This window comes from Palaemon carinicauda, chromosome 29 (assembly GCF_036898095.1).
Source record: "Palaemon carinicauda isolate YSFRI2023 chromosome 29, ASM3689809v2, whole genome shotgun sequence".
Taxonomy (NCBI): domain Eukaryota; kingdom Metazoa; phylum Arthropoda; class Malacostraca; order Decapoda; family Palaemonidae; genus Palaemon; species Palaemon carinicauda.
The window spans coordinates 87894079-87916104 of record NC_090753.1 but is presented as its reverse complement, the minus strand read 5'-3'; the positions used below and the strand labels follow the sequence as shown (position 1 = coordinate 87916104).

Genomic DNA, 22026 nt, shown 5'->3' with positions numbered 1-22026 from the left:
ATAGATTGCTAGGCAAAGCTAGGCTAGCCTACTGCTCGTAGTTGAGCATAGTTTGTCCAATAATCATGTCTAGGCTCGTTTTATTTAAAAAGCTTTTACTAGTATGACTAGTGCATTTACATCTTTTCGATAAGGTAATTACTAATAATTTTCCTAGCCCTAGAAAAAAATTAAATCTAGTCGTTGGTATATATATACCCGTCTGCTGTTCAGGTTTACCTTAGTTTAGTGCATAGGTATTTAGGTCACCATATTTGTGTTGGCCCAAATACTCGTACACTCGATTAAGGCACATAGTGCAATATTTACCGCTTCCCAGAGCAGAGGAGTACGTAATGTTTATTTGTGAGCAAAGTCAGCCACAGCTGAGCAATGACCAGTAATTTAATAATTAGTGGGGTGTGTGTATGATAGCGGCCACCTGTATGTATGATGATGGCCGGCTAAGAATACGGCAGTGTAAGGGTGGTCGCGGGGGGCCCAGTTATCCCCCCTGTTAAGTAAGATGGTAAGGACACGGCTTGTAGGTTAGGTTAGGGGTTGAGGTTTACGTTAGTTGGTGTCCATTTTTAATGCAATTGGGAGGAACTGGTCACTGACATACAAAAGCTCTAATTAGTGTTAGTTCATTGACCAACGTACTTGTAAGTACACTTATTATTGTGGGTGACGAGTGACGTGGATATTAAGGATTCTTATCGTCTTTGCTAGCGGCAGACTTAATTACCCAATGATTTACACAATGTAATTTTTGGGAGGATAAGTGTGGAAGTGACAGTTTGATTTTGAAAGACATAACTATTATCCTAGTATGCCGCATCAATAGAATGCATTTTCGAATGGGTGTCTTATCAGTCGGCAAACTCATTTACTCGATTAATTGTTAGAGCCATATGAAACCTTGTGTCTGTCGGGTTATTGTTTTGTGATGACTGTTCTTTCTTATTTTGATGATTGATATTTTAATGTCTGCGCTCCAAGTCTAGAGTTCTTTTTATCCCAGCTATGACTGCATAATAACATGTTTTATTGAAAGTGATTGCTGCCTCAGTGGCATTAATTTTGTAATTAACTTTTTCTATTGTTCTTATTATCTTTTTCTCTTCATTTGTACAATCCGCCAGTAACTTGGAAAGGGACATATCAATAGGAAGGTGATGAAGACCATATCATTCACAATTAGTCTTTAATATATCACAACACATTATAAAAGTACAGATATGTACAAAGTATGAAACACTATCACAATGTTAGTGTGCACAAAGTAATGGTCACTCTTGTACAAAAAATTATAAATTACGTGGAGTTGAGTTTAACACATCCTTCGACTCAACCGGTATCGAGCAGTGAGAAGGTTTTCTGCTCATTGTCAAGAGTGAACTGAAATGCAGGTGTTGTTTTGATGGATTATATACGGAGTCCTGTTTCGACATTCCATCTTTAGTGGTCAAGAACCGCCCTAGGGTGGAGACCATTAATCCTACTGGGTGGTGGCCTCTGCCTCGCTGGGATGTTTGGTGGGATTATTGACTCTGGTTCAGGAGATAATCCATGTTTTGACCTTCGGCTATGTCAGTCCTGTCATAGTTGTTATTGCCTGGACTATTATTGGTGATGGACCTTATACATGTTGGCAATAAGGTCCCTTCTTGCGTGGTGTTGAGGTTAGGTCTTTGTTGTTGAATGAAAAGAGCTTCCATTATCCGGAGAAGTCTGCTGTCAGGGGCATGGCCGATGATGGTTACATTTTTCACTACTGTATATGCTCCCTTGTTATCTTGAAATTATGTTTTTGGAGGCAATGCATTTTTATTGCACCCCGTTGCACGTGGCAAGATAATCTCTTAGAAAGACGCATCGTCGTCATCCCGATGTAGGTGCCAGGACATTCCTGGACAGATCATTTATATCGGTACACTATGTTCGTCTTTTTCAAGTCATCTTGCATGGCAGGGGCAGGGTTGTTTTTCATTATCAAGTCTCGTGTTTTTGCTGATTGGTAATAAATTATGAGGTTGATTTCAGTATCCTCTACCGTGGCAAAAACGTTGTTTTTTATTATATTTTTCATGGTCTTTTCTTCTTCTTTGTAGTTTACGCTCATAATGCCTTTATAGTATAGATTTATTTTTGCTGGCGTGTTGGTATCATCAGGGCCTTCATTCTGGTACCATTTTTCAATTTCTTTCTTGATCTGCCGATTAATGTCCTTATTCGTGAAGCCATTATTCACCAGAATTTTAGTAATTCTGTCAAGTTCCTCGTGGGTGCCTCTCCACGAAGAACAGTGAGAAATGGCTCTCCGAATAAAAGCCTTAATGGTGGCAGTTTTATACCGACTAGGGCACTCGCTGTCACCATTCAGACATAGGCCAAGATTTGTTGGTTTTACGTACACCGAGGTATTAAAGCTATTATTGCTTGTTTCTACAAGGACATCAAGGAAGGGGAGATGTCCTTGGAGGCTGTGCTCGAGGGTGAACCTGAGCGAGCTGCATTCCTCGAAAATGCAGCGCAGTTCTTCTATGCTCTCCTGATTGGCCGTTTTTATGAAAGTATTGTCAATGTAGTGTACATAGAGGTCTGGTTTGCTGATTTTTCGAAAAACACTCTCCTCGACTACTCCCATATAAAAAAAATTAGCAAAGAGGACGCCTAAAGGGGACCCCATAGCGACGCCATCTTTCTGAATATATATATGGCCCTTATGTGTAGTGAAAGGGGCTTTCTTGGTGCATATTTCTAATAGTGCACGGAGAGAGGCCTCGGGGATGTTGAGAGTGGGTGTAGTTGTATCCCTATAAACTCAGTCCATTATGAAGTTAATTGTTTCATTCACGGGAACGTTAGTAAATAGGGACTCGACATCCATGGAGGCAATAACTCCGTCAATTGTGGAATTTCTCAGTTTTTCCAGTAATTCTGCTGATGATGTCACCCTGCCCCTACATACCAGCTTGCAAAGAGACTGAACACCTTGCTCACACCCTATATCCCCAATAAATATTGTGTGACATCATCAACAGAATCTGAAAAAACTGAGAAATTCCACAAGTGACGGAGTTATTGCCTCCATGGATGTCGAGTCCCTATTTACTAACGTTCCCGTGAATGAAACAATTAACTTCATAATGGACCGAGTTTATAGGGATACAACTACACCCACTCTCAACATCCCCAAGACCTCTCTCCGTGCACTATTAGAAATATGCACCAAGAAAGCCCCTAACCCTCTGCCTATTGACCTAGTCGTGGCTGCCATTACATTGAGTATCCCTATGGGTAGCTGATACATCAAACAGCTGCCTTCCCTGCCCATGCCTGCTCCTGGCTAGAGCTTGGGTCAGGAGCAGTGTTTTATTTTGCAGTATCCGAGAACCTTTTGAATCCTGATGTCCAAAAGCAGTACATAGAATTATTTAGTTATGGAGCAGAAACTGGAGTTTATGCTCTACCAGTGTGCAGTTGTCTGGGATAATTGTGTCCTAAAGAGGAGGGTCACCATCAAGATTTAAGTTCACCTGACAATGTCGGCCAGACACTTCGTTGGAACTTGCGAATACCGGTGTTATAGACCTCTTGACACTTTTCACTGGCAGAAGTGACTGCTTCTCCTCCAACCGTGCTTAGACCCTCTCCAATGAAACAGGCTCCCCAGCGTTGTCTGCTGCCTAAAGCAAACCGTGCTCACCAATACAAGAGAAAGTCAGAACCCTCAGCTTCCTTTCGAGTTTTGACGTATAGGTTATCCCTCATCCTAAAGGAACTGGGTACGTATAGGTGCCTGTTAGTGACGGCTTGTCCCGATTTACCACCAGGGGAGGGGATGCTTGCAGTCATTGGATGAGATGGCAATTCTACTCGGTAGAAGTGCTCTGTTAAGTTATTGCATCCCGTTTGTGGACTGTCCTCTCTTCTGATGCAGACTCTGATGACCTCCTTGTTTTATTTCATGGTATCTCAGTGAGACCTTCTCGTGCAAGAACAGGTGCTAAAGATCTTGGAAAAGAATGCTATTATGGAAGTCTTGACTGATCTCCTGGTTTCTTCAGCAACCTCTTCCTATTGGAGAAAATGACGAGAGTTTGGACATGCGTCCTAGACCTTTCCCGCTTGAACTTGTTCCTTTTAGAAACCTGGTTCAAGATGGAAACTCCAATCACAGTTATCCAGGCAGTTTGTCAGAATGACTTCCTGTTGTCCATAGACCTGTAGGATGCATATTTTCAGATTTCAATCCACCCGAGATCAAGAAGTATCTGGTTCTCCTCCCGAGGAAAGATTTGACAATTCAAAGTGATGTGTTTCAGCCTGTCAACAGCTCCACAGGTCTTCACTTGTCTCTTCACGCTGGTTTCCTCTTGGGCATATGCCATTGGGATAAGACTACAGTACAGGTATTACGTCATCTAGACAACGGGCTGTTATTGGCGGACTCAAAAGCTTGATTTATCCCCCACAGAGATCTTATTCTTGATTTTTGCCGAGATTTGGGGAGCTGGCTAAATTACGAGAAGTCAAGTCTTGAACCAGTGTCATCTTTGGTACATGGGCATGAACATAGATTTGGTCAAAGCCAAAGTGTTTCTATCCACAGACAGAATCCTCAGACTTCTACAAATTGTAGCACCTTTCCTTGAGAAGGTTTTCATACAAGCTCACCTGTGGCAGAAGCTACTTGGTCATCTAGCTTCTCAAGAAAAGTTAGAGCCTCTCAGGCGAATGTATCTTCGGTCAGTGTAATCGGCGTTAATGAGCCAGTGATCTCAATTGTCCTACCCTCCGTTATTTTTATTAAAAATACCACAGGATGTAAAACTAGACCTCTCCTGGTGGATCAAAAGGGGAATTTGTTGTCCGGTACACCTCAACAGGCCTGTCCTCCAGACTTCTTCCTGTTCTTGGATGTTTCTTGCCAAGGATGGGAAACCCATCTTTGATAGGAAAAAGGGTCAGGAAAATGGAAGCAGAAAGACAAGTCTTTTTATATATTGTATACTACTTGGAAATGAAAACGGCATACTGTCAGGGGTCACTCAGTAATGTTGATGAGAGGCAACATGACTGTGGTAACATACTGTACATTTAAAAAGCAAGGAGGCTGGGTGTCTCACCACCTTTACCAATTGGTGGTAGGGGTGTAAAACTTGGCATAGGTGAACACTGTCCAACTTTCAGCCCGTTTCATCCCTGGGAAAAGGAATGAAATAGCAAACAATCTGAGCATGCTAGGGATGATAGTTGGCTCAGAATAGTCTCTGGTTCAGCAACGTTAGGTGGTTACTAATACCTGTCAGAACTCGTACAGTTTCCAACAAGCAACAGTTCAAATACCAAAGACTTGTTTGTTGACCTTAGACAGATTTTCTGTAATAGTATGCACAGTAACCAATTTTTCCGTGCTGGGAGTCATTCGACAACCGGGTTAAACTGTTCTTTGTTCCATGAGATGATGATCACGTCGCGACCAGAAACTTACTGAAGAGACGACCTAAGCTTGCACGCTCTCCGATCCCGGGTCGCCTCAGGGCGCGTTTCACTCCGCCTGAGGTTAGCCCCATAGAAAACAGGAATAGGGTAAACTACACAAAAAGCTGGTCGGTTAGGATAGAGTTACCAGTAACTCCTAAGAAGGTAGTTCTAGGCAAGTATGTTAGGAAAAATACAAATTACTGTACTTAAAAATTTTTAATGTATTTGCCGTGCTATAAAGATTCAAGAAAGTGCATCATTGTATCTTATTGCACCAATGATGGACCCACTGGAGGTCGTTGTTTGCGTCTCTGAGGTCTTTATCCGAACAATGAGGGCCCAGTGGGTATCCTCGTATGTGTTCCATTGTTTCTACGGTTGCTCACGTTTGCATTTATAGCAATTAACTCTAGTTTTGCCCATTTTCACCATTGCTTCGTTTAAAAAATACAGTATTTAGTTTACCAAAAAACTATTTGATCAGAGGATACTAGAGCCAGTTTATGTTTTGATTCTTCAAATCCACATGTAACCATTTCTCCAGCAATGAAATTTCCTCTATCTTGTATGATGGAAGAAATTGAAATACATCCTGGTTTTTTATTCATAAAAAGAATACACACATAATCCAGAACACTTGGCAGTCTACAGTACATCCAAGAAAGTTTAAGAGAAACAGTTCCTGTTATGCAGTGTACACAGATGTGTTTAAATCTCACACTAATGGGGATTTACTGCAATATCTCCACTTAAAAATTCATTATAAGCTGTAAATTAAATGGAGATATAGATAAGGCAGGCAAAATTAACACTTTAATACTTAGATTTAATGATGATAAGAAATAAGTTATGAGAGAAGTGAGGTTTCAACACTTATAAGAAAAAATTAAAAAGGGTTATTATCTAGTCTGAAAGTTGAATACACTTGTATAACACACACTACCATAGCCCTTATTTACTTGAGCTCTAGATCTCTACCATTTACTGAGATCTACTTTCAAATTGACTAGATTGAGTGTACAGTACTGTATAGTTTTACAGTCTATAGCTTTAAGTATTTGTGGTATTTAATTTACATAATACTGTTAGATGTGTAAAATCAGTCTCTTATGAATGTAATTTCTTTCAGTGCCAATCGGAGATGGAAGGCTTCAGGGTAGACCGAACACGATATCAGGACGACAAAGAGAACGGCCTAAAATAGAACCTTTCTTTTTCGAACAAAAACAACAGTCGGAACTTCCAGATTTAGATGCACATGTTAAAGAAATCACTAGGAAAAATGGTACCCTTGTTATTGAAAATAAGGTAAGCTCGACTTTTAATACGTTGGCTAAATTGGCGATACGGGGAATTACTGTACAGTACATGTACGTGTCTTGCTCTGTACATCGACTGTCAATTAGTTTTAACTGAATGATATACTGTAATTTCTATTTAACAATTTGTGCTACCTATTTATCTTCCTTCAATGAGAATTTATTATAATGATCATTGTGGTATTTTGAATATTCATTAAGAGATAGCTATGTATCTTGCTTTATGAATCATTTTTATTTTCTGTTTCCAGAGATACAAAAGTTCCAAAGAAGATATGGAATACCTATCGGAGTTAGGGAATGGTACTTCGGGTAATGTTGTAAAAATGCTTCACAAATCATCTAAGAAAGAAATAGCAGTAAAAGTAAGTACCTTTTATCTCTCTATCTTTTGTTATACTTTCCAATCATATTGTAATCCTAATGATTTACAGAACATCAGTTTTGATATTGTTTATTATCGTTGAATTCATGAATGAATAGTATTGTTGTTTACTTATATAAAATTAGTTATGAAGTCCTTTAGCTAAGAAATTGAGCTTTCACAAAATACTTATTTGTCTTTGCAGTATTCCTTCAGTCCTTAGCTGCACTTGTTTTATATCCTAGTTTACCTCCGTTCTTAATTCCTTTCTTACATCTTGCTGCCCAACTTCTAACATTTATCTCATAGTGTACAAGCTCTGCGGTTTTACCTTAGATGCAGTAGGGTACTTGTTGACCTTACAGTCCTGTGTGTAGTACTACATTCCCCTAATCCATGAATCCTAGTAAATTCAAAGGGAAAAAAAATCATCCATATCAGTGTCAGGAAGTATTTTCGAGTAAAGGAAAAAATATGTTACTGTGTAATACTGTATAATATTGAAGCACCTCAGTTAATTAAGTGTGCTCACGTTGCAAGTCGTAAACCTGACAGTAATTTAGTCATAGCCGGGGTCACCAATGAGTTGTGAGGGTCCTCGGTTTATAAACTTGATAATATCCAAGAAACTGTTTGTAAGTCAATTTTTATTACATTTTGGCGAAGGGTAAACCTAACCTGAATCTTACGACTATTTCCTGCTAAAATTCAACAAATGGTCGGGTTTCATATGAATTAGATATCAGGTTATTGCAATTGTCGGTTTGTTTACTGTAATAAATGATATAATATTGTTTGATTACAGTATTGTTTTATCTTTGTTATTTGCAGTTGAAATGTTTGTAAGTTAGGACCATCTGTAAATGGAAACCTTCATTTACAATAGTAGATAAAGCAAGTTACAGTAATAGTAATAACTTATAACTTCTTTTCTCTCTTCAGCAAATGAGAAGATCAGGTAACATGGAGGAAACCAAGCGAGTGTTTTTCGACCTTGAAGTGGTCCTGAAGAGTCATGATTGTCCGTACATCGTGCAGTGCCTAGGTTGCTTCATCACAGATTCTGATGTATGGATATGCATGGAACTCATGGCCACGTGTCTAGATAAGCTTACGAAAAGATACAAACAGCCTATTCCGGAGAGAATTCTTGGAAAGATTTCAGTAGCGGTAGGTCTCCTCGTGTTCATTGGTGTTTGTTTATTAATGGAGTTGAGAGTACTGTACTGTATTTAGTTGAAAGTATAAAGTCAATATTAAGGTAAAATTTAATATTTTGAATAGTTTTTGCTTCAAATTAATTTTTATGTGGTTGTTAAACAGTTGGTTGAACTTCTGAAATAAAAGAATATGCTATCTGAAATGTTTAGTGCTTATTACAGTACCCTCTATTTTTTTTAATATATATCTTATTGGAAATGTAGAAATATCTCTAGTAAATGCAAACTTTAAACAAGCAGAGCTTAATCCTAAATTATAATTACTGTACTGTAGTTTAGTATAGGAATTTTCATCATCTTATAAATCTCTTAATAAGTCAACATTTCTTTCAGACTTTGAAAGCACTACATTACCTCAAAGAGAATCATGGTGTCATACATCGTGACGTCAAGCCTTCCAACATCCTCTTAGATAAGCATGGTAATATTAAGCTGTGTGACTTTGGGATCTCAGGGAGACTAGTCGATTCTAAGGCTAAGACCCGAAGTGCTGGCTGTGCGGCGTATATGGCGGTAAGTGTATTTGGTCCTTTTTTGTGGGATGATAAAGTAATGTAACGTTATCTAGGGCATTATTATTATTATTATTATTATTATTATTATTATTATTATTACTTGCTAAGCTACAACCCTAGTTGGAAGAGCAAGATGCCTTAAGCCCAAGGGCTCCAATAGAAATTAGCCCTGTGAGAAAAGAAAATAAGGAAACTGGTAGAACAGTGTGCCTGAGTGTACCTTCAAGCAAGCGAACTAAACCAAGACAGTGGAAGACCATGGTACAAAGGCTATGGCACTACCTAAGACTAGAGATCAATGGTTTGATCTTTGAGTATGCTTCTCCTTGAAGAGCTGTTTGCCATAGCTAGAGTGTCTTCTACCCTTACCAAATAGAAAGTAGCCATTGAGCAATTAGGGCAGCAATTTATTCCCTGGGTGAAGAAGAGTTTTCGGTTATCTTAGCGTTGTCAGGTACAGTAGGGTCCCGAATTATGCGAGAATTTGGTCGATTAATGACCTCGTGTAAATGGAAAATCGCGAATTTCGAAACACACAACTAACAGAAATAATTCCATTGTGGCCATGGCAACCAGCAATTTGCCTATTCAAATGTGTTTACTACCCATTTCCAATACTTTCTTTGTACTATTACTGTATTTCTTTATAATATCAAATTGTTCTTGTAAATAAATAAAACTTTTAATATACTTTAAAGTTCTAATAACTTGAAAAATGGTTAAAATTACAACCAGGATAAGTGTAAACACCATATATTTCCCGTTATAACACAACCCAAAATACAGACAAATTTTAATGTTTGTCATATCTATTGTATAATACAACTGGTGAATAGCAAAACCATCACTCTATAGACTAGCTTGTTGTATGATTGAAAATCCAGAATTATCAAAATAAAGGCGATTTTATATCATGCGTTTCCTAAACACGCTAAAAAGCACAATAGAAAACGACAACCAATGTTTTGTTTACGTTTATCTCTGATCACAACGAAGAAACAGACGCATTTATACATCTGTGTTTTTGTATTGACAGCAATTTTACCAAGTATAGATTATATGTTGAATTTGTTATTACCAATGTTCTAATTATTTTTTATTAGAACTTTCAAATAAATGAAATGAATGCCATTTATGAAATGTTTTTCTTTATGATGCCGCCTGAAACGGAAACCTTCCATTTGGTTACGCTCCATCTTTGATCATAATAAACAAACGAATGCATTAAACACACATGATCTAAGTCATAACTAATGATATTACAAACATTTAGTAAACATTGTTATTACAAATATTTTACTTACCGTATCCATATAAATTCCTAAATTCGTAGCAAAGCTGGAAATTTTTTTTTCCTTATGCGTTTAATCCACAATAGCAAACTGCCGCTAATGACAGAGTGATAACTTACGATAATTCTAAACTGTTACGAAAGATAATTGTCCTTTCCATATCCAAAATACTTTTCCTAACTTCAGTTATAAGTCAACTTGTACCCACCTCAATTATGGATCCATATGCAAAAAAGGTTAAAGAAGAAAGTACTAGGCCTATTTTTAAAGTCACCGAACAATTAGGTTACCGCTATAACGTTCGATGTGTGAGAGAGAGAGAGATGGTTTTAAAGTACTAAACAATAAATATGATAGGTTATAACACATTGGTGTTTATGTAATATTAACTGTATAGATGGTTTGAATAAGTTAAGAAATGGTGTAAACAATTCTTTGTTATTGTATTTGCGCGGAAGCTAGACATCAGCTGATGTGATCACAGCCAAAAGTAAAACAAAAATAAGTTAGCAATACTCGATTTTTAAAACACACCCGAAATTTAACAACATAAGTACATGTTTTATTATAGCGCAATTGACATTTAAAGAGTAAAAATTTTCTGGAATAGAATGGTGTTTCCTAAAAAATAGTGGTTTGCGGACGAAATCGGTTACCGTATTTTAAGCTATGATTGAAATGGATGTAGGCTATACACGGTATAATTTTTTCGTTTTGTATTTAATTGACACTTCAAGAAAACCGATTTTGGTTTCTTCATCTATTTGTAAGTATTGTATAACGAGAGAGAGAGAGAGAGAGAGAGAGAGAGAGAGAGAGAGAGAGAGAGAGAGAGAGAGAGAGAGAGAGAGAGAGAGAATCAGCTGTTGTAATTGAATGTCGTGTTTTTGTTTCGTGTACCCCCTGAAGCGAGGAATTGATCGCCACAACTAACAATGTTCATGTTAATTTCATTCTTAAACTCAAGTTGCCATATGTGAACTATGGTTTTATTTCTTACGGAGAGAGAGAGAGAGAGAGAGAGAGAGAGAGAGAGAGAGAGAGAGAGAGAGAGAGAGAGAGAGAGAGAGAGAGATTTCTGCCATCAAATCTCTCTCTCTCTCTCTCTCTCTCTCTCTCTCTCTCTCTAGATTTTATTTTACCGTCTACTCTACAAAACCAATGTTTGCAAATCAAATGTATACTGTTTAAAATATGACAAAATATTGACGACTCGTTACCGAAGTTTAGGCTATTCACTGCCGATAAACGAACCCAGTCTACTCGTGAAAACCTTGAACGCCCAGAGGGAAAAATAAGGCTTTTAAATATACTGTACTAAACAAAAATAATGCTTTAATATACCATCATTAACACTACCATTACAATTATCGTAAGGTTGGAGAAAGATAAAGATTGCCAAGAACGTAACCACATTTCTGTTTACATTTTGTCAGCTGGACTCGCACAGTTAACAGTTGATTTCATTGTTGATGTGGAATTTTATCCTTAAATAGGCTATTCATTATGAAATTATGTTAATGAAATGTAATGTTAATATTGTTTTGTAACATTTATTATAAATCACCGTATTTAGGGCTACCAATATACTTAAAAAGACAATAGATTTGATACATTTTGTAGTGCTTGACTCGCGAACTTTGAACAGCCTCGCAGATACAGAAAATTTATTTTTGAAAAATAGCGATCGCGGAAAAGGGGAATCGTGTAATTCGAACACGCTTAATTCGGGACCCTACTGTATATGTAATTGGCTTATTTAGGATTGAAATTTGTAGAAATATCACAAAAACATTTTTGTTTGAAAAAGGGAAATGAATATAAATTTACATTGTTTATGTATTTTAATACAGTAGTTTTAAATGAATTGGTAGCACAGTAATGTAAGATTAGTTACTGTACTTTTGAGGGTTATCACTTGATCTCGATTCATTTAATGAAACACTTTAGTCACAGTTCTAAGTTTTTTTGTAGTCTATGTATTTATTATTGTACTTTTTTGGGGCAGGGGACAAAATCAATAAAAAAGAAAAAAAAAAGTTCTCATTTTTATTAGTACTTGCAAGAAAGCTTTTCTCTGGAATTATAGATAGAAATTTTGAAGAAAGTTCATTAAACAACATTGCTCTCTTTCCACAGCCCGAGCGGATCGATCCGCCCGACCCTACAAAGCCAGATTATGATATACGTGCTGACGTTTGGAGTCTAGGTATTACATTAGTAGAACTAGCAACCGGCCAGTTTCCCTACAAAGATTGTCGTAACGACTTTGAGGTGAGTTTCAGTTTGATTTAGGGGTAATACTGTATCCCTTTTAATTTTTCCAAGAAAATGTTATGCGTAGTTGTGTTCTTTGGGAGTTTTGAATTAATGACATTGTGCTTACTATTTTGTTATGAACTTTGGTTGAAGGAAAGGATATTTCAATATCAGAGATTCCTGCAACGAATGCAGGATTTTGTAATGAGTAATGTTAGTGTAGATAAATGCCAGCTAAAAAGGTAGTACGCTGTACACAGGAAACCCAAAAGTGGGGAAGGGCATATCACATCCAAAAAATATTAAACTAATTTTGAGTTATTCCCAGCTATCAACTCAATTGTACCATTGGATTTGGCCCAGCTGCCTGATACAGTGATATGGTTGCCCTTCAATGTTACAGAACATTTTTAACTTGCTAGGAAGTGTTCAAAATTCCTTAGAATATAGGTAATTTTATTCAGTGTAAATGTGTCCATGGGTTATGTATGATAAATATTTTATGGTAAAATATCTTTTAATTATTTTTCTAGGTGCTGACCAAGGTTCTACAAGATGATCCCCCGTCACTTCCTGAGACTGGGAACTTTAGTCGTGAATTCTGTGAATTTGTAAAAGATTGGTAAGTAGAAGCTTGTGATTTAGTCCGAGTGTTAGACCAGAATCCCCTTTAATCCCTTTGAGTGCCATTGGATTTATTCTATGTCGGTATTTTTATTCCATTTAGCGCCATTAGTATTACGATTACAGTGTTGTCACTTTTACCATTCCATCACCATTCCTCTCACAGTTTATAGGATTATAGTCAAACTTGATTAAAGGATAATCTATCATACATGAATGGGTATGAAGGAAAATTGTCAGTATGTTTATTACCAATAGTTTTTCATTGCCACTATACGGTTGGGTTGTTTTTCAGTCAAACTTTGTAAATGGGGAAAAATTTGTGCAGATCAAGGAAGGTCATATATGCGTACCTGTCTGTGTCATCCTTTGTCAAACTAGAATATTTTGTATATCTGTGACACTAAAGTTTTTTTATATTTTCTTTGGACTTTGCTGAAAGGGGAAAATATAACTTTTAAATTCCATAGATTTTGTTTGCATATTATACGGTTGTTTTCACTAATAATTAGACGTGTATATACTAAAGAATCCCTTTCAGGTGGCACCAAAGTTTGTAGCTAAATGACCTTGACCGTAAATGGTCATTAAGGCTTTTACAATTAAAGCCATGGTTGATCGTGACCATGAATTTTATTCTAAATATAGCTACCATGGTGCCCTGTTTCACAAACATATTTTATGAATCATGTAAGTTAGCATTAGCCATACTGACATCTTTTCCAACATTTATTTTATTCAGTTTAAATGCTCTCAGAGAAGTTGTCAGAGAATGCATATTGTGGTCTCAATATTTTTATTTTTCTTAGCCAATATATGTCCAGGTAATTCCTTTTAAGTCAATAATACATTTTAACAGGTTCTATGGGAAAGGTTTGCGTAATTTTTTGTACACTTCTTTCTAAAGTCATCCTGCCTAAAGGACAGGATTTCCATCATTTCTTGTACAGTGTATCATAGTGGAATACTTTAACTTGTTGAAAGGGTTTGTGTATTGCAATGATCAGCAAAGATATACTAGTCTGGGCCACCCATACTAAGTTGGTTTGCTATGAGCAATCATCCGTAAATCTCCCACCATTGCCAATCCGCAGTTGGCCTGCATGGTGAGGAAAACTGGTCAAACCCAAGACATAAATAAACACATATCTGAGGCCTTTGTCCTGCAGTGGACTAGAAATGACTGCATTTGTTGTTGTTTTGTATCGTGCATATTATTAATGACATTTCTTGTTTTGATTCTCGCATCACAGCCTTATTAAGGAATACCGGAATCGGCCAAAGTACAAGAAACTTCTAGATTATCCCTTTATAAAGAAGTACGAAAAAGAGAAAGTGGACGTTTCGGCATGGTTCGCAGGTAATGTGACTGCAGTACTGTTCTGTATACTTTATTTGTAATAGTTTCTAATTCATAGTGGTATCTGCGAAAAAGAATGGGAAAATGTGTATGCTGTATAGTAGGCCTGTTTTGATTTTATATTTTTACTCATACTATACAATATTTAAAATAGGTCCTCTCTCTCTCTCTCTCTCTCTCTCTCTCTCTCCTCTCTCTCTCTCTCTCTCTCTCTCTCTCTCTCTCTTCACATATAATATCTTTATATTTTATCACCTGGAAAACAACAATTTATTTAATGGAGAGAAAATATGAACTAACTTCTCTCTCTCTCTCTCTCTCTCTCTCTCTCTCTCTCTCTCTCTCTCTCTCTCTCTCTCTCTCTCTCTCTCTCTCTCTCTCTCTCTCTCTCTCTCACATATAATATCTTTATATTTTATCACCTGAAAACAACAATTTATTTAATGGAGAGAAAATATGAAATAACTTCTCTCTCTCTCTCTCTCTCTCTCTCTCTCTCTCTCTCTCTCTCTCTCTCTCTCTCTCTCTCTCTCTCTCTCTGTCTCTCTCTCTCTCTCTCTCTCTCTCTCTCTCTCTCTCTCTCTCTCTCTCTCTCTCTCTCACTCATATAATATCTTTATATTTTATCACCTGAAAGCAAATATTGATTTCATGGAGAGAAAATATTCTCTCTCTCTCTCTCTCTCTCTCTCTCTCTCTCTCTCTCCTCTCTCTCTCTCTCTCTCTCTCTCTCTCTCTCTCTCTCTCTCTCTCTTTTTTTTTTGAAAGATAGTGTTCTGAGTAAGTGTCTGAAATATACAGTAGGTTTTTTTTAATATATTTTAATATAATGAACAATATGCTAAAATTCATTAGAATTCATGTGATTTTATCTAGCTAAGTGGTGGTAGGGTTATGTGTATTTACAGCATTTTTAATATATTTCTGTGACTTGAAAGTACATTTTTTTTTATTAAGCTTATAGGTGAATAGATTTGTTTTATTATGGTTGGTCTTTCAGGTAAGATAAGTTTTATAAATTTTTTTAAATTGTTGATTGAGTAAAATTCTATTTATTGTTTTGTATGTTGTCAGTAGCCAAAAGATTCTCTTTTTAAAATCAATATTATTTATCATTTAAGTAAAATTTTTAAATTCGTTCTTTAGCCCAGCAACAGCTTAGTGTCTCGTGAGTTTAAAGCCTTACCAGTTACTAGATAAATTTCCCTTTTTCTCCTAATGAAAATTATTCTTATTTCTTAGGTAACCAACAAGATGATTTGTGATTTGTGTTTACCATGGCAAAATGCTAAAAGGAAATGTTTAATTGTTTTATGTAATTCCACACTCCACAGGTTAAGGTATCTATGTCGATGTGTTTTGTTGAACATTGACCTTTGGGAGTTTGTAGATGCAATGCCGACAATTCTTTCCCATATTTGTGTTTCTCTGAGGTGTTGTACAGTATATTTTGTGTATTACTTTATTGGTTGGTGTGTTATTCGTAGAGTACTTGAAATATTTGGGGCCTGTTGTTTTGCTTTTCTATATAATTGTTTTATAAATCTTTTTTACATAATGAATTAAATTTGGTGATCCCATCTATCACATACCTTTTATGTAAACTGACATTCATGATCTTCACATGTGTCCAGATGCAACAGTCATTAGTTTCGTTGATAACAGCAAAAGTAGTCAAACGGTGCATACCTTCAGGTACCTATCAACCAACCACATCAATTTCTGTCAAGTTTGCAGTATGTTTCTGAGCCGAGTCATGATTAGCCATTGCTTTGCCCTCCCAGGTCCTAGCTTAGATGGAGAGGGGCTTGGCTGCTGATCCTATCTATATATGGTCAGTCTCTTGGGCATTGTAATTGTCCCTTGCCTCTGCCATTTATGAGCGGCTTTTAAAAAATTTAAATTAAGTTCGATTGGAGACTTTTATATTTTCAAAGTCTTATATTATTTTATTTAACGCTGCATCATTTTGGCTTTTCCTATTGGGGTTGCAGCTTAGCTAATACAAGCTCCTCTCACAACTCCCACAAAAAGATTTAGCACTTAAGCTCCAAGCCCTTTTTTGGGGACATTTTACTGAAGTCATTTTAGCCCAACTATTAACCCTTTCACCCCCAAAGAACGTACCAATACGTTCTTGCAAAACACTGTTATTTACATGTTTTTGCATATTTTAATAATATTATGAGAAGCTTCAGGCATTTTCCAAAAGAATGAGACCAGCCTGACCTCTCTATGACAAAAATTAAGCCTGTTAGAGCTATTTAAAAAGAATATATAGCAAAATGTGCTCGAAATTTAACCTTACCTTGGAAGTAAAAGGGTTAATAGAGCTAGGAATTTACAACTTTGATTATCACATAGCTGAATGACTTTGTTATACATTGATATATAATGCCATTTTACTTATTTTAAAAAAATCTCATACATGTAAATAACAAGATCAACCAGGTTGATTACTGGAAATAAAATACTGTACATCTAATGTCACTGAAAGAAATAGAAATCCCTGGACAGAAGACTCGCAATGGCACTTAGAAAGTTATCAAGTTTTATTTTTCTAATTCCACGGATTTCATTGCCTCGTTTTCAGGCTTCATTACATGAAAAGTTAGGTAGGTGGTTGATAAGTACCTGACTATGGTCCAGGTGGTGTTACACTATAAGAATTAATATTTAATTTTTTGAACACTTGAATTTAGGGACATCTGGAGACCTCCATGGCCATGTATGTGATTGACGGGTTAACAAAGGTTTGTTTTAATAGAAGCCTATTAATTTTCCCAGTGTCCCTATTGTAGCAACCCTTATTTGTAAACAGCTCTTTTCAGATTATATTTTATTGTTTATTTTATTCTGTATTAAGAATCATACAAGTGTTTTTAATTTTCATTTCCTGTGATTACAGAGAGTAATTTTTTAAATTTTATTAATATTGCAGAAGTCTGTCAAGTTATAGAGTCCAAAGTTCGGAACTCGCCCCAGAGAGTAAGTATATTTTCGTCTCCTTTACTCCCCCGAGCTTCTCGCTCGAACAGCAAGCCTCCAAGTGCCCCCAACAGTAGCGGAGGTGGTGGTGGGGGGAGTGAATGTATACCACCACCTCCCCCTGTGGCACCAAGGAGGAGGAGTCGCACTCCTGAGGCCCACAGCCATGAACGTGTTAACAGCCAACCCTCACAACAGCAACAGCAACCACAACCCCCACCGCAAATAAATCAAGAGCAGCCGCAAGAGGAGCGACCTCAAGAGTCCATTCAGCAAGAGCTGCAAGCGAAGAAGAAGCTACAGCATCAGCATAAAAATGGCAATGGGTTTTCTCCTTCAAGAAGTTGTAGTGGCAGCACTAGCAGTAGTGGCAGCAGCAGCAGCAGCAATGGCGAAAGTGGCGTGGTTAGTCAGCCTCCGCTTCCAGCCTCTCCCAGTCTGACTCGGGCCGTATCTGCTTCGCCGTCTCGATCGGGGCCTCCCCTTTCCCCTGCCCCATCTAGAGCATATTCTGCCTCCCCCCTCCAGAGATCGATTCCCCCTTCATCCGTGCCCCCTCTGTCATATCCTGGTGTTAGTCACATGGGTCCCTTGCCCTACCCGCCCAATTCAATGCCCCCACCATCAATACGCTGTTCCATTTTCATCACAACAGGCATTTTCCCCTTTCAATTATTCCCCTAAGCCTTACTCACAGGCCTATAGCCAGTATTCTAATCCATACACCCAGGTTTTACCTCCACGTTCCAGTCACAGTAGTTTTTTATAATAACATGTCAAGTAGTCGGGATTCTCAGAGTCGGGATGTTCATAGTAGTAGTAGCAGTAGTCATCATTCATCATCCAGCTCAGGAAACAGCAGTACAACACACATGTCCGGGGACATGGCCGGGACGAGCGGGTCCGTGCGGGAAATGGCCAGCAGTTGGCCCACGCCCGGGCACCTGCCCGGCCTAAGTGCAGGTCAGCGAGAGGCCTGGGGAGGAGGGGTTGGCAGTAGCCAAGGGGGCCCCCCTGCTGCCACTACCTCACTCACTCACACTTCCCCAATGCACAGGAAAACACCGGAACCTGTAAGGTAAGTCTCTTGCTATGAGAAGCTGAATCACTTACATGCAAGGGTCTCACATACAATTACGTAGCATCGTTGCGCTGGTCACTTTGAAAAGATGAAGTTTTTACTTTTTAACTTTATTGGTCTTTAATTAAAAACAGTTGGTCACTTAGGAAAAGGAATGAATAATTCAGAAAGTCTAGTAGAACTAACACTTTGATAAAAGTATATTTAATGAATATTTTAAGACTATCCATTTGCTTACAAATACTGTATATCCTTATAGTATGAAGACTATTCAAGTTTAATGGAACAATTTAATCTCCTGTTTCTCCTTAATAATTTCAGTTTTCAGTTATAATTTTTCAGAATTTAATTAAGTAATGTGAGTTGCCGTCTATTTCGGTAGCTTCTTAATCTCCAAGTGTAGTGATATAGTATGTGAGATTCTTTACTGGCTGCTTTACTACATTTGTATGTGGATGAAGGATTAGCATAACTCTTAACTGACTTGAAAGGTTTTGCTCTGGAAGGATTCCACTTCTTGATATTTCTCGTGCTTCTTGTCATATTCTAGTGGGCTAACCTATTTTCTCAATTTGCAAGTGGAATTTCTGTCTTTCTAACATATTTTAGCAATTACTAATAGATCTTTTAACTAATAGCTACATTTACTTAGTCTTTTGAGTACGGTAGGGTCTCAATACTTGTTGATTGACCCTGTGCTGCCATTAACTTTTTTTTTTTCAGTCTAACCATTTCATGAGAAGTGACTGCCATTTTATGTGTTAGGTCTAATATCCTTTCAAGTCTAACACTCAAATATCATCATTTCTATTCAATTATGGGTGAGAGCTTAATGTTTACTCCTCACTTTGGTCATGAAATTTCTTATTGAAGATTAAAGAAGAGATTTTGAAGTGACACCCTGAATTTTCCAGTCTAATAAAAAAGATTGCTTTTAGTGATCTATATTTTTGATGACATGAATAACAGTTATATTTATAGTTTGTAACAGCAAGCCCATTTACATTATGAAATAAGATTTGCTATTTATTTACCATGTTATCTCTTGTGTGGGCGATTTATGCTTTCCCCATTAAATGAATAACAGCTTTTTTATATACCTAACTAGGGAATTGACTGGATGCTTATTTTATATATAACTAGAGGATTGAAAAGCTGCTTAAAAAACGGTATGGTTTATTAATAATAGTATTTGCAAATGCAACATCTCCATCGAGTAATGTAGCTAAATTTTGGACCAAACAAATGTCATTCTAAATACATCTAGTTAAGGCACATCGATAATTTTCCATAATCAAGAGGTAATCTCTTGAAGCGATTTAGTAAGTTTTACATAATCAGGCAATCAAGAAAAGGGAATTAATTGTCTTTGATCTTTATTTTTGTTTGATATGACTTTATACAAGTCAAAATCAGGTTTTGTCTTTTATTTTCAATAGTTATTAGACAATTTAAACTCCAGAGCCCTTTTCTTTTTTGCAATTAGTTAATTTTATCCTCAAAAGGGTAGTAACTCTGTAAATTTGAGATTTGCAAATACATAGACTAGAAATAAAGGTGAAGGTCCCTTAATTTTTTGGGGATTATTAAAGCAAAAGTATGAAAGATTCAAAGATAGTGGTGGCTCTTATTCTAAAGTCTTTTTTCCTAATCAATTTCAAAATACTGGCGTAATGATGTATTTATCTTTGAAGTAAGGTAAATATTCTTTATTTGAAATCAGTGGTGTCACTTCAAAAGCGGTCAATTATTTAAAGTACAAGGAATGCACATACGGTAATTCAGCATGGCGGAAGCCTTTATTAGTGTTTAGAACTACAGTACTGTAATTAAAAAAGTTAAGCTCTCGCGTTATGCACTGGATTTTTAGCCTCACTGAAAAAAAACTTACTATTATTTGAGCGTATCTGATGATAGATGGGCTAAGGTTTCTTTTAACAACTTCTGCTTAGGGTTTTGTCTTCACTTTGTATTTTTCCGTGGAACAAAGTCTGTGCTCTATCTGCAGCAAACATGAACTGCCCATCACCAGTTCTTTTTTTTTTTTTTTTTCCCAAACACGAGAGATTTTCAGGAATTTTTTCATATCCGTCAGTGATTAGCATTTTTATATCTAATCAGAACCTCTACTGTACGATGTTGACATTTTTTGCCATTTAGTATGGCGGTAGATGAGGCATAATATAAATTTTTACAATTGATACACACATGGAAAATCTCTATTTGTTTTTTCAATTTAGAATTGTGGCTGTTCATGATTGCTGTATGAGGATGCAACTTCCTCCCCCCAAAAAAAGAAATTTAAAGTTTTGTGGAATCTCAAATTGTACTACATTGGGATGGAGAATTATTTTTACTTACGGTATTTTAGTTTTCCGCCAGGAAATATTTCACAGTTTTTCTACCAATGTGGTACACTTTGACCGTCCACAGAAACTACAGTTGTACTAACACTTAAGGGCTGGTGGACTAGGACGAGTTTGAGGTGGTGCTTGAGAAAGTGGAAGTTTTGTTAAAGATATTTTAATTCATAGAATTTTTTTTTCATAATGTAACAGGCAATGGTTTTGACTGCCCATTAATTTTTTCTTTCCTATTTTTTTTTTTTCTAATCAAACTTTCCAATCTTTTGTGTAAAGTTAGATTGTACAGTGTCATGGTAAATTATGCATATTGGTGGTTCTTCATCATTTTTACATTCACAACATAAATTATCAAGTGAACAAAAGTAGGTATGCTACTGTATTTTCCTTTTTGATATGTGCAGATGGCAGTATATAAGATCCCCCAGGGTAACTTAATGTGAAAGTCATTATGGGAGGTTGTGTGGACACAGTTAGGTCACAGAGATTTATAGACTGTTAGTGCATGCTATGTTCGTTCTTGTTTTAGCACTACAGAAATAGTATGTGTCAATAGTTGTGGGTTTGAATTAAGCTTGTACCTGCATTGGTTCGAATTTGATTGTTGCGATGACAGACTATTTTATCTCTTCCAATCCCCCTCGCGTCACGCGAGCATAAAGATTTAAGGTGGCCCTACAAACACAGATGACAATTGATGTTCTTTTTGTTTAGGATCTCTTCATTGGCTTATCTATTTGTTAAGTTGCTAAACCCAGGTTTCTTATGAACTATTGCTCTGCATAAACACTTCCTCGTGTGCTTTGAGTCGTCCAGTTAACTCTCGAGCGGACGCAGGCTTAATACTGTTTTGCATTTTGCTTGTTATGGTTGAATCGTGCATGAAGCAGGGCCAGAACATCGTGGCCGAGACTGGTGAAACGTTAGAACCTTGTATTAACATAGCATTACGAACTAACCCGTGTTCACTAATGGCAACAAAAAAGTGAATTGTGAGAAAGTAATCAAAACTAACATTAAAGTTTAACTTATATTTTTATATTTGTTATTCTATACAGTACTGCATTGTTATATTTTTCCTCATTGCCTGATACAATATATTTTATTTTGCAGTAATACGTAATTTATATTAAGTTGTATTAATCAGTTTTAGTTGCATTTCTGCCATA

The 22026-nt window shown here is 36.8% G+C and overlaps 1 protein-coding gene across 1 annotated transcript in view; it reads left to right on the top strand.

Moving 5' to 3' along the window:
* LOC137622327 (dual specificity mitogen-activated protein kinase kinase hemipterous-like) overlaps positions 1-22026 on the top strand; it is a 57820-nt gene that overhangs the window by 374 nt on the left and 35420 nt on the right. The window contains 10 exon segments of the mRNA XM_068352907.1: positions 6602-6780; positions 7043-7156; positions 8098-8325; positions 8709-8888; positions 12322-12456; positions 12975-13063; positions 14319-14425; positions 17367-18028; positions 18030-18173; positions 18175-18491. Coding sequence (XP_068209008.1) covers positions 6602-6780; positions 7043-7156; positions 8098-8325; positions 8709-8888; positions 12322-12456; positions 12975-13063; positions 14319-14425; positions 17367-18028; positions 18030-18173; positions 18175-18491 — 2155 coding nt within the window.